Here is a 13,589-nt window from a genome sequence, read left to right on the forward strand (position 1 = left end):
CACGGCGGCGGCTCCCTGCGTCATTGGGGTGCCACCCTGAATGAGGCCGGTGGACGCCATGGGCTCGCGATTTATTTGAGCGGCGTTGGCGAGCTGTCCGCTAAGTGACGGCAGTAGTAGGTTTTATGAGCTGCATGCCATGTGAAATGGCATGCAGCAGTCTGCCATCTGCCAAGTGAACCATCTGACATGGCAGCGAGATTGACGGCCAGACGTGAACATCCAGTCAAGCCTGGATCAGTATCGGCCTTGACTATCTCATGGCACCTTTAGACGTAATCGATCGTACTTAACTGTACTGGGTTTAAGACCCCGTCGAGTGCTGGTCACCTAATCACCGTGTGACTGGTCACTGTAGCTTGGCTTTAACTATGAACAGCGGGTACTGGTTCTGGTGGTACAGGTACTGGTGCAAATGCACCAGTGCCTGTACATCAGATACAGGCGCACTCGGCCAACCAGTACCTGTATGTACATGAGGTACCCGCGCTGGTGTTCTGATTCACCTGGTCTAAACGTGACTGAATGGGGGTCCTTTATTATGACACAGTAGGACAAAACGCCAAGCACAGGACTCCCGGCGTGCGAGGGGCAGTTAGAGGCTCTGGAGGACAGCGCACCCTGTCACTGCGGGAATGTTAAGTGTACATAATACGGCTTTAGTTGTGCACACGGGTCTTAATGTTTTTTTTCAGCCTGCACGACACTGGTTCACCGAATGCTTGCGTAACCGTTATTGCAATTCGGTTTACCGTTCAGCAAGACATATCACAAAAAGATCATCTTGCAGAGCAACCTTGATAAGACGCCCCTGGCACTCTCATAATCCTCGTTAAAGCTGCCAGCCATTCTTCCTGGTTCTGACGCTGGCCGTCGCTCTACTGCAGGAAGCAGTGCACCAACGTGATGGTGACGCGGAACATGTTGATGACCACCTTCGCCAAGACGGTGGTCTTCGGCCTGGCTGACTGCTTCGAGCCTGAGAACATCTTCTCAGCGTACAAAGTCGGTGAGTGGTCCAGCGGTGACGGCACCTTTGCAGAGCATGTTGGCACAGATGGATGTTGTGCGCCGATGGTGGCTCCAGGCGCTGGTGGGTTTTGGTGACAACATGACTGTCGTCTGTGGATGCCAGTCTCTTGCCTTGGTAGCTGTGGTCACCTCTGGTGGGCACTGCGCTGTGTTTGTTTGGTTGAAATCCACCAATCATCACCGTCGCCGCATGACTAAATTATCTGGCTATGTTTACGGTGACGGTGATGGGTTTCTTCCTAACGATGGCACAGCAGTGTATTCGCATGACTTTCCCCGTCTGCATCGTACGTGGGGAGGGGCAGACACTGCCTCGGAGGCGCCCCAGCGCAGCTGTGTCAACATACAGGCAGGGGAGGGGGACGAGGGGGTTGTCTGGAGGCGGCGATCCTGTGCTTCATTCAAGGTGGCCGCTTGCATTTCCTGTTCTCACGTGGTTCGGACGGGCTGCAAGGTCGGCAGAAAGGTCGGCCCGCCTGGCGGAGCAGCGATGCGAAGCTGCCGACGCTGGCCCGGGCCGTGCGGTTTGCGCCGATGGCTGACATTTGGTTGTCACATCGATGTCAGGCTGGCTGACACGGACCGTAATTTATTTGCCCCGCCATGACAGCCGTGGTTTGGCCTGCGGACGGCTGGATTGGACACCCATGTGTGATGTCGCAGCTGTATGACCAGTTGATGACGGCACGTGGAGAACAACACACGTCCGACCATAGGTCAGCCAGGGCGCGCTGCACGGCTGAGTGTGCGATGCCCGAAGGCGCCACGCTCGTCACCAAGCTCGTTGGTTGTTACGAGACCGGTGCTTTCGGGTGCCGCAGGATTTGAGAGCTGTCTCAACACGATACGGCAAAAGTACGCCGAGAAACACGGGCGTGAGGTGATCTGCGTGATCATCGGTAAGCCGGACAAGCCAGACAGCCCGAGCATCATCACCGCCGCCCGACAGGTCAGTGGCCGCGCGGCACCAGCCTGGCTGCCCGGCAGCGCTGGTTCTGTGGGGCCGTGGACAGGGCGCAGAAAGGAGAGAGGCTGCATGCAGCGGCTGCGGAGCTGGGCTTGACCTCATAACCCGTGGTCAGACAGGCCAGCGGATGGGACCGGCCGCTGCTGAAGTGCTCTCCAACCGCCCTTACTAATCACCCAGCGTCTTGCTAGTCTCGAAATGTGATAAAAAAGTCAACCGGGTATTCGAAAAGTCCTTTCGCGGCCAACCTACCCTATCCTCTCTGAAAGCTAGAAGATCATAAACTGACCAAAAGACGTGCAGGATGTTCATGATTTCTTCTCAGTTTCTTATCCCTAAGATGTGGAGACTTGTTGCCGTGATGCTTGTATATTGAAATGTGAATATTGTCAGCATATTACTATATTCGGCGTCACTCAAAGAACCATGACAGGCAGCATTCGGTTCCAGGCATTTGTTGCTATGGGTGCTTGTTGAGATATGCTTTCATCGTTGATTGATTATTGTCTGCATGAGGAAATGTCATTGATGCTGACATAGCGCACATTTGGGATGCACACGTTGCAGAGGGTCAAGCTGTTAGAGCGAGGCGGCTGTAGGATTTCAAAGCTGTCTGTTACTCTTATAAATAGTGAGTAATAGTTGTAAATATGCTGATGTGTCGGTTCCATTAGCGCTTGCAAACGGCTGCTCCATGCACTTTTAATTGCAGTTGCGGATTTGAACGCAAGCTGGGCCTCAAAATGTGACTTGTAATTTATCTCAGAGTGAAAGCATTCAGGGGTTACTGCTCTTAATTCTACTCAGCACACGTTTCTGAAGGCCAGGCAGTGATGATATTCGGAGCCGTAATCGCTGATAGAGATGCGCGTGAATGATTTTGTGAGCAAACGACTGAGTATAACAAAATGCGGGGGTTACTCAGTGACACCGAGCTTGGCATTATGTGTGATAAATGCGGTCCTTCAGCTACTATAGGCCATGAAATCATACGTATGGTCGCCGGACGATGAAATAATGCACTGATGATGGGGTAAGGCAATTTAGAGCCGATTTACCAACTACTACGTTTCCTCCAGCTGTGACCGTTTGGTATGTTCCCTTTGCAGAGGATGTACTTGGCGCATGCCACTGGTATCCCAGCGATTGGGTACTAACCCAGTGGGAGACAAAACATGTTTGAGTGCGAGACATGATCATCACAAAAGTGCGAAACATGCAGTACATCGGGAAATGTATGGCTTTATGATTTTGAAGCGCACGGCAAGTTTTTGTCCTGAGCGGGTAACTAATTTTCGAAACATCCATATTTTGAGGTTGAGCGCGTGCGGCGCCTCGCGCTCCTCGATCGCTCACTGCTCCGACCTTGGCTGGAGTGGCGGGTGTTTTGTCTCACGGACGGAGCCGGCGGCGGTCGTGCTCGAGTTGGTCGTTTCTTCAGCGGTGACCGACGACCGATCAACGGCGGAACCTTTCACTGGCGCGCTGACAGCCGATAGTGCGATGCGGCGAGACGGGCCGGTGCCGTGACGGAGGCGGCAAACAATGGCTGACGGGGGCGGCCACAACACGACGCGGGGCGAGCGTGGGGCGTCGTGGCGCTCGCGTCAAGATGCTGTCAGCGCGTCACCTTGACCACGGCAGTGCGTCGCCGTCGGCAGCGGGATGAGGGTACTGTCTCAGTGCTTCACTGCGGATGTTGGAAATGACGCCAGTACGTCACAAAGATGGAAGGCGTAGTAATAAAGTGTTGCACTGATGAAGAGGAAATAGCGGTGCCATACACTGAATGAAAAGGCCGGAGTGGTGCCGAAGCGGCGAGTGACAAGCGAGTGGCGCTGACTGAAAGGGACCGTTCCGGTGGGCCTCATCAACCGTGGAGCGACCACACAAACGCGCCAGCACTGTACACTGGCAAGAAGTGAATGTGCCAGTGCGACTCACTGACTGGAAGTGAGAGGGTGAGAGCGGCTGCTCATCACACTTTTGGAGGCGTAGGGGTATATCCAGTAATTTTGGTCGGGGGGGGGGGTATTTAAGTCAAAAATTGGCACTATAGAAAAACTCCCAAGCTACGCGCACTTGACAAGCGACCGCCCTCTGAAGACCAACAGCGCGACGAGTGCCCTCTGAAGACCAACAGCGCGACGAGCGCCCTCTGAAGACCAACAGCGCGACGAGTGCCCTCTGAAGACCAACAGCGCGACGAGTGCCCTCTGAAGACCAACAGCGCGACGAGTGCCCTCTGAAGACCAACAGCGCGACGAGTGCCCTCTGAAGACCAACTGAGCGAAGTGCCCTCTGAAGACCAACAGCGCGACGAGTGCCCTCTGAAGACCAACAGCGCACGAGCCCTCTGAAGACCAACAGCGCGACGAGTGCCCTCTGAAGACCAACAGCGGACGAGTGCCCTCTGAAGACCAACAGCGCGACGAGTGCCCTCTGAAGACCAACAGCGCGAAGTGCCCTCTGAAGACCAACAGCGCGACGAGTGCCCTCTGAAGACCAACAGCGCGAAAGTGCCCTCTGAAGACCAACAGCGCGACGAGTGCCCTCTGAAGACCAACAGCGCGACGAGTGCCCTCTGAAGACCAACAGCGCGACGAGTGCCCTCTGAAGACCAACAGCGCGAAGAGTGCCCTCTGAAGACCAACAGCGCGAAGAGTGCCCTCTGAAGACCAACAGCGCGAAGAGTGCCCTCTGAAGACCAACAGCGCGACGAGTGCCCTCTGAAGACCACAGCGCGACGAGTGCCCTCTGAAGACCAACAGCGCGAGTGCCCTCTGAAGACCAACAGCGCGAAGAGTGCCCTCTGAAGACCAACAGCGCGACGAGCGCCCTCTGAAGACCAACAGCGCGACGAGTGCCCTCTGAAGACCAACACGCGACGAGTGCCCTCTGAAGACCAACAGCGCGACGAGTGCCCTCTGAAGACCAACAGCGCGAAGAGTGCCCTCTGAAGACCACAGCGCGACGAGTGCCCTCTGAAGACCAACAGCGCGAAGGGTGCCCTCTGAAGACCAACAGCGCGAAGAGTGCCCTCTGAAGACCAACAGCGCAACGAGTGCCTTCTGAAGACCAACAGCGGGACGAGTGCCCGGACGAGATGTAAATGTTGAGCAGCAGGAGTTTCAGGCGCTTACCTGGTTGCTGTATCAAAAGTCTTGGCAGCTCCTTCTTTTCGTTCCAACTTAACAGCCAGATGTGAAGCTTGGACCGTACGACCGGCACGGGGTCCCGTAACCGTGCGCATCGCTCCCCGGTCGGTTCCAGTGCCGACCAGCTCTTCACGCTCTCCGGAAGAACTCTCAGAGCCTGAGGGACTACTGCTGCGGCTTCCCAAAGCGGTCGTGGAGCTGGCTGAGATGCTGGCTAGCGGGGAAAGAAGCAATTTCCTGAAGTACTGGGGCAGCATCGAAGTAATTGCCTCGGCCGACTCGTGGTACACTGATCTTGCCACGCTGCGGGGAGTAGCGGCACCGATTCGAAGGACCCGACCCGAAGGACGAAGGACCAGCTGTCTCCGCGCCTTGTCCATCACGGACCCAAACATCTCCTCTGGCCTCGGGGCTCGGGATGTCCCTTTGTACTTCCGGCGTCCATCCGTAACATATTTTCAACGGCCCAGCGCCCTTTCAGTCGTCGGGGGTGCCCGTTCCCCCCTTCCTAAGGTTTGGGGCATCTTTAGTGTTCATGTCAATAAAATATCGTGGCCCCGTTCGGGTTCGTGCCGATAGCCCCTCTATAGGCGCCGTTGTTGGGGTGGCGAAGGAGCCAGGGGCCTCTAAGGTCGCTAATGTTTCCAGATCGGGGGGGGGGGGGTGCGCGCGCCTCCAGTGGGGATGTGCATTCGGTGTCCTCTCCCCCTACCACCCCAGTAGGCGACCGTGTACGGGGCATCGGATCAGACGTCACCGGTGCGCCGATGCGCCTCACCGACCGAGATGTGGCCGTGCCATTGCATCACACGTACTGAAGCTGGCCTTACCCGTGCGTCACGCTGACTCCAGAATGGCATGCTGAAGGAGCACGCGACCAAAACCGCAGCGTTTCTGTGCTCCCAGCAGCCGCAGCGCCGTGTTCGTGACCCCCGCGCGCGCGCGGGGGGCGGGAGAGGCCGGCTCACCGCGGCCGCCCCTGCTCCTGCGCCGCGCCTCGTCCCGGCCGCGCCCCGAGCAGCCACGCCGCGCAGCGGTGCGACATCGCTGGCCGGATTGGCCGGCCCGCGGGCCTGCCGTGCCATACCAAGCAGGCGGCTGGCGGACTGGCGGCGGGCGGGCATCCCAGCCGCTGCAGCCTCGCCCTCACGCGCGGATCCGCCGCGGCCAGCGCCGGGCCGACTCCCACGTGTCTGCCGGCTGCGTGCGGGCATGTCGGGTGCGGGACGACAATTACAGCATGCGAGGAAGATGGGCCGGCTGGTGGCGGCGCCCTCTCCCCCCCCCCCCCCCCCGCGTCGGTTGGCGGGCCCAGTCGGCTGTGCGCCGCCCAGTTGACGTGATCGAACGACGCCAATGTTCTTGTGCTCGGTTTGCGGCGCCGCTCAAAGAATGCGGCGGTGGCCTGGCCCTGACTGGCGACCCTTGCCCCCCCCCCGCGCGGGACCCCCGTGGCGGCCGCAGCGGCCCGGGTCGGCGGGGGCGCCGCCGGCCCAACGCCGCGCCGACCGCCGTCGACTCCGACACAGCGCCGGACGGCTGTGCGGCGTCGGTCGCGTGTATCGAGGCCGCAACCCGAGGCTGCCAGTCTTCTGGCGCTCCCCCCTCCCTCCCACCGTCCGATGCGTAATTTAACTGCAAATTCGCAGGTATTGTTATTGTGGGTGCCTTAATGGCGGCACCGAAGGCCGCGACGACCGTGAACCCGCGCCAGCCGGGCCGGCGCGCCGTGTGTGACCGTGGCTCGCGCCGCTGGCCGGCGATGGTGCGGAGTACGTAACGGCGCCCGGCCGCGCCCGGCAGCACCTCGTCTCCACCACCCAGTCTGTTCCGGCTTGCTCACTGGTGCCGAACGTCGCCGGCTCTGTGGGCGACGGCCAGTTGGCGTGCCTTACGAGCCGCTGCCGTGCAGTTTTAACTCCCGGACATTGTGTGGCAACCTCAGGGCTGCTGTCAACTCACGTCCAATGCGTATGGTTCCCAATGATATGTTTATTTCGCTCCCTTAGCAACGGTAGGAGGCGTCGGCTAGACCGTTGGGTACGATCTCAATTATCAACGAGTTTTACGATGGGGGAGCGGTCATCATGACAACGGGGCTGAAATGCTATCCGAAGGCCGAGGTGTTAGACAGGTCATCTCAACAATCCCTGCAGAGAAACCGAAGCGCAGTCTACCCGTATCTTGGCTTCTCATGCCCGTCCTGAATCAATCTTACCCATCATGTAATAATGACCGGTTTGCCAAAAACCATCAAAAGATGGATGGCCAGCTCTCACCACGCGTGACGTTGGCGTCGTTGCGAAACGATGCCCACACATCTTGTTCGGGACACCGCCCAAAAGGCAGAGCGCGATCGGCACACATTAACATGGGGGCCTTGCGTGGCTCAGTGACAACGCTTTCCGGTCTGTGAAACCAAACCCAGCCCAGCCCCCACTCGCATTGGGCGAGGTGTCGACTTCCCGGTGAACAATGTCGCCACCTGCGACACCATCGCCGGCGTGGTATGGGGCTTCAGGGTCCCGCTCGGGGCGGTGTGATCGGTGGTCGCGCAGCGGGCTATTTGCGCATATCGCTGGGTCTCGCCTCTCTCTCTCTCTCTCTCTCTCTCTCTCTTCTCTCTCTCATATCCTAATCCCGCATGCCCTCTCCCCCCTCCCCCCCGGGCTCCCCGCCCCTGTCTCTTCACCTTCCTCGTGCTTTACCATTACTTTACATGGATTGCACTAGAAACATGAACTCCGCAGGTTCAAGGATTCAAGGCGGAACAACCTCACTTTGCATAATTTGGCATAACAGTTTAGACGGTAAAAAAAATGTAGCACTTCTAAAGAAAAACTGCTATCTAGCTTTCGGCTTCGAAACCTAGCTTCGAGTGGAGACAACGAACATAACCCCACCTAACCCCGACCAATAAAAATAAAACCCCGATAAACCCCGTCCTGATGCGAGGAGGGAGGGTCGATGTGATCCCCTTAAGCTTTTTCAACAGGATGCTTTCCGCACATTTTGAAATAGCACCCAAATTTCAATTATCCTCTGGGGTGTTCACATGCGGGTGGTTGACCAACAAACTGGTAACCTAAGTTTTTTTGGTTTCGGAGCGGCGGCGGGTTTTGAGGAACAGCGCGGCTGGGCGGTGCGCAGCTTCGTGGCGGCCGCTGAGTGATAACCGACGCGGCGGGCCGATTTTGTCCATTCACGGAGCCATCTCATAGATATATGCTCAGAGACACAAAGAAAGCAAAAACACAGAGCGCTGCCAAGTCTTTTATGTGTGATTGCGTTGGCTCATACCTTAAAGGCATGGATGCGATTGAGTGTTTTTTATCCCATATCTCTTTCCGTTGTTTTTGGATACCGTTTCATCCCTGAGACTGATGACACGTAACAGCCACGTGTGCATGTGCAGCGTCAGCTGATGTCAAATATAAATAGAAATGAAAATATTCACCATCGCACCACAAACTGAACAAGAAACCCACCTGTTCAGGTTTCGTGTCGCCGCGAGGCATGACCTCGTATTCACGATGAAGCTGGAAAGGTGCGATTTTCTGGACAATATGCCCTTTAACTGGCATTATGGAGCCAATTATTTGCCAAACGGTATAACAGCTAGTGCCAGTCACAAGATCCCATTGCTAGAAATCCATTGTAGTTTTATTCTAAGCTCTTTCGTTATTACTCTGTAAACCCCAGGGCGTTTCGAACCCTCCCTTTCAGTCCCTGTTATGGGAAACGGCGGATCAGAGCGAGAGTTGGGACTCTTGGTGGAACTTCGAATGTTGTGACAACGTGCGTTGACCAATTTATAACATTTTCAACAGGTTAGAATCGTTGTACGGCCTATTGTTATTCGTCCCTTGGGGAGCCCCGCTGCGGTCCCCATGCTCAGTCCCGAATGCACACGGTTGGATGTTTGATCTTTATTGTCTGGGAATGCGCCCGTCAGCGACCAGGTCCGGTTGCCGTATGCTAATGGCCGCTCATTTAGATTCGCATCACAGATGAGATCGCCGCAGTCACATCTGCACATCCGGAGCAGCGTCCCTGCTGCGGCCGTCGTAGGACGCGCGTACCGCCGGCGACCAGTGCAACCTGTCCCGACTCCCCCGACCACGGCCGATATTTCATCTGGGAACCGGCGCAGGGGAGAGGTGGGGGCGTCGCCCGAAGCTGGGAGCGCCACACGCGATAGCACCTCGTGGTCCGCCAGCGATCGGTTAGCCGAAGTGTCGTGCATAGCTCACGTCGCCGTTCGATTGCCCCGGTGAATTACTCAGGTGATCGGGCGGAGCCGGCGGTTCGCGTACGGGCGGCGAAGGCCTTCTGGAGAAACCGGTGCTCTCAGCCTTGGATCGATTCGCCGAGGGGTTCCAGCGCTGTGGCTGGAGCGGGTTGGCCTCAGTCCGATCGGTGCGAAACGGCGCCGACCGTGAGTTATGCAAGCCGCTAGGCAAGTGTGAAAAGGCCGCACCCCGGCCGGCCAGCCGCTTGCCTATCTGCGGCTAATCGGAGGCAGGTGTCGCTCGGGGCCGCGCAAGCCTCGCGGCGTCGGCGGCGATGACTTGCCAGACTTGCCAGACTGCGGCGGCGGTTTGGCTGCCACGCCAAGACTAGTGGTCAGTGGTCTGTCAGTGGTCTGTCAGTGGTCTGTCAGTGGTCTGTCAGTGGTTCTGTCAGTGGTCTGTCAGTGGTCTGTCCTGGTGCGGAACAGATAAACAGTCCGCCGAATGTACTTAGATACCGGAGGAGAGGTAGGGGTGGGGTGGGATGGGGCATGGGCTTGGGATCGTAGGCAACGAGGGGATGGGCTTGGGTTCAAGTTCGGCAGCACAGTTCCGCATTTAGTTCCGGTCGCCAGAAGCGATATTATTTCAGATTTGTTCATAACTGTTGCAAGATAGGGAGCGACCACTCCACCGTGGCGCCTCGTCGCGGCTCGCGGCGGCTGCCGGTCACGATGCCCGATTCTGGAGGGGGAGGGGGAGGGCACGCCAGCACACATAACCGGCACTAAGCCGTGCCGGGTGACCAGGGCCGCACCCCCTCCTCGTACCCGACAAGCCGGCTCGTAAAGCTGTGTTTATAGTGGAAGACCAGTCTCGGCGAGCGACGGCCCTTTTGTCGGCGGGCGTTGTGAGACGCCCTGGCGGTACGCTCCAGCGTCCAGGTGGCGCTCGGAGCGAGGCGCCGTCCCCCGTGGCGGCCGCACCCCTCCCCTCTCAGAGGAACCGGCGGCACCCCGCAAGCCGCCGGCGAGTCGGGCGGCGCGTCTCATCTCACTATCGCATTCGGTTAGCTTCGCTGGCTCCTGACGCCGGCGCTTGGAAGGAATCCCACGCCGTGATCCGCTGAAATGGAGTGATTACGGGCCAAGCTCGCCGCCTGGGGTGCTGCTGTGATGGCTTGCTCGGAACCAGATCTTACGGTGGTGGTGCACACCTGTGATGACATGACAAGGGCACAACTCACTGTGTTGACTGCCAGCTGTATGGGTCATAGGATGTTTAAGGCTAGGTATGGTTTGCCTGACGTGCCTTTGCATAAGAATTGTTACATGCCTCCGCCTTCTTTAATGCCCTGCCCTAATTTCATGACGAGTTTAAGGCGTCGCTTCGGGAGTCAATCAGCTGAGGTCTCTTTTATGGCTCAATACAGTTACAATATCGACGCATATTAGCGACCCAGCTCTCGCTTGGATGTGTTCGTATGTGCAGATTCTTGGGAAGCCGGTATCATGTGAGGGTGTGTCTCATTAGGTCGTATGTGGAGGTTCTTGGGAGGCCGGTGTCATGCGGGGATGTGTTTCGTTAGATCGTATGTGGAGGTTTTAGGAAGGCAACATCATGTGAGGGTGTGTTTCACCAGCTAACACCCAGGTTGAATGATTGCAATTGCACAGAATATCACAAGACATTCCTGTCAACACGTGTCAGTTATGTTATTTCCCACATGTTATCCAGGTGCTATGGGTGCGTTCAGTGGGCCGCGCCCCGTGCATTCCCCCTTATACAGGTGCGACATATTACCACGGCCATGTTTTTTTGCGACACGGGGTTATTTTTTACCAGTTTTATACATAATTTGTGTTTCGTCCTAAGAGGGAAAATATTCCATTAGAATTTGAACCTTCACCTTCCTTAGAAGTTCTTCCCTGCTTTCTCCAAAGCGGTCAAGGCCTTTTGTTTCAACATGGCAACTACGCACGAAGACGCCTTTTCATTCTCTTTACTTGGCGGTCAAACTGACTGTAATTTTCACTTTCCAGCTCTATACTGCACCTATTCCAATCCTTCAGCCGACACGCCTCAGTTTCCAAGGCACTGAACGTGTGAGTGAACTCCGAACAGGGACATCATCTGTTTATCTTTTTCAGTTTGGCATGCCGTACTTCCCCATCAATTCGGACAAAGATCTCCTCGCACTGAAGTTCTTCCTTCAGTGCGGCTACATGTAGGCTGCTGTGGAACCGACGGGTGAACATTGAGGTAAGCCCTGTTGCGGATCATCACGCGACACGGAGCAGCACGTTAATGTCACGCGTATCTGGTGCACATCTTTAGCGATCCGGGTCGTTACTTGTAGAACATGAAGGCAAAGACGATTGCAAGGCACCAGTGGACATCGCTGCTCATTAGAAACATTGCAGAATTGTAGCGCTGATTTTTCGACATAAATGTAGGGCACATGCGGACACTGCCAGATGTTTTTCGCTCTCTTCTCAATATGAATGTCTCAAGTTATTTCCTTACTGTACCCCCACTGCTAGCTCAGCTTATTTCCTTACTGTACCCCCACTGCTAGCTGAGCTTATTTCTCTACTATACCACCGCTGCTAGCTCAGCTTAGTTCCTTCCTGTACCCCGGCTGCTAGCTCAGCTTATTAGTGTGATGTGCGCCCTGACAATGCACCTGCTTTAGATGTCCCCTTTTTGACCTCTCATTCACTTTTTTCCTGTTCACTTACTCTGGTACGCGAGCAATGCGCCTGCGGCAATGTCTACTCCCGATGCTCTAGGTCGTTCCGATCTTTGATGCGAACATGTCTCGAACCAGTGCGTAACAGAACTCCTGCGTTTGCCCCATGAATTTAGCTGCTTCAATGCCAATTCCAATCAAACCCGGTTCCTATGTTTTGCCTTCTATCATTGTGCACCATCATAAAGCGAGCCATGATCATGACGGCACATGCGCCATGTTTGGACAGTCCTGTTCTGTCGCTGTGTGTCCGCGCTGTGTCGCGTTGGTTTGCAGTGGGCAGCGTCAGCGACTGACGTGTTTCGTGACGTCTGCAGGCGCCTTGCTGGCTGGATCTGCGCTCCGCCGGCGCCCCGGCCGCCTGTGACTCGCGTGGACCCGTGGCCCGTGTAGTCCGGTGTTGAAGCGCAGTGGACTCGGTGGCCTCTGTCCACAAAACTGGCGCTGGCTCCTGGAGGCCGCCGGGGCCCGCTGTCGGCCTTCGACTGCGCATGCGCTCGGCTGGGGAGGCCCCATCCGGAGCCCGCCCGCCGCAGGACCACGGACTGTGGCGTGTCCGTCGTCCCCGTCCCCGGCTGGTCCCGTTGCGGAGGACCGCCCGTGGGCAGCTGGTCCGTGTGGTCCGGCGGAGGTGGTCCCCGCATGGAGGGCCGGAGCGGGGTGCCGGGCGCCGCCTGGAGAGCTGGAGGGGTGTGTCGGGCGCCGCCTGGAGAACCGGAGCGGGGTGTCGAGCACCGCATGGAGAGCCGGAGCGGGGTGTCGGACGCCGCCTGGAGAGCTGGAACGGGGTATCAGGCGCCGCCTGAAGAGCCGGAACGGGGTGTCGGGCGCCGCCTGGAGAGCTGGAGCGGGGTGTTGGGCGCCGTCTGGAAGGCTGGAGCGCGGTGTCAGGCGCCGCCTGGAGAGCCGGAACGGGGTGTCGGGCGCCGCCTGGAGAGCCGGAACGGGGTGTCGGGCGCCGCCTGGAGAGCTGGAGCGGGATGTCAGGCGCCGCCAGGAGAGCCGGAGCGGGATGTCGGGCGCCGCCCGGAGAGCCGGAGCGGGATGTCGGGCGCCGCCTGGAGAGCCGGAACGGGGTGTCGGGCGCCGCCTGGAGAGCCGGAGCGGGATGTCGGGCGCCGCCTGGAGAGCTGGAGCGGGATGTCGGGCGCCGCCCGGAGAGCCGGAGCGGGATGTCGGGCGCCACGGCCACACCACACGTCCTCTGTACATAGGTAGTCGTGCTGTTGATCGGCGTATGTGACTGTGCGCGTGCGACCGAGGCGACCGCGTGCGACCGAGGCCGTGTCTTTTACGGAGGCTGTTTGGCCGAACAAACTGCGCTGATGTCTGGGCGGCCCTTCGGTCCGGGAAAACCCTGGGGGTTGGCGACCAGAGCCGGCCAACGCCAGGCCACTGCTGTGTAACTAAGTTATTGGAGGACGTCTTGGTTATTGTGATACTGTGTA

The 13,589-nt window shown here is 57.7% G+C and overlaps 1 protein-coding gene across 1 annotated transcript; it reads left to right on the forward strand.

Annotated features, from left to right (window-relative positions):
- The first annotated feature begins 868 nt into the window (after positions 1 to 868).
- Positions 869 to 12,924, forward strand: LOC119099181 (eyes absent homolog 4). Its single transcript, XM_037222289.1, has 4 exons — positions 869 to 1,009; positions 1,854 to 1,981; positions 11,540 to 11,651; positions 12,459 to 12,924. The coding sequence occupies exons 1-3, from the start codon at positions 907 to 909 to the stop codon at positions 11,618 to 11,620; spliced, it is 312 nt and encodes a 103-aa protein (XP_037078184.1). The 5' UTR covers positions 869 to 906; the 3' UTR covers positions 11,621 to 11,651; positions 12,459 to 12,924.
- The last annotated feature ends 665 nt before the right edge of the window (positions 12,925 to 13,589 follow it).

This window comes from Pollicipes pollicipes, unplaced genomic scaffold (genome assembly GCF_011947565.3).
Source record: "Pollicipes pollicipes isolate AB1234 unplaced genomic scaffold, Ppol_2.1 Scaffold_4740;HRSCAF=5597_pilon_pilon_pilon, whole genome shotgun sequence".
Classification (NCBI taxonomy): Eukaryota; Metazoa; Arthropoda; class Thecostraca; order Pollicipedomorpha; family Pollicipedidae; genus Pollicipes; species Pollicipes pollicipes.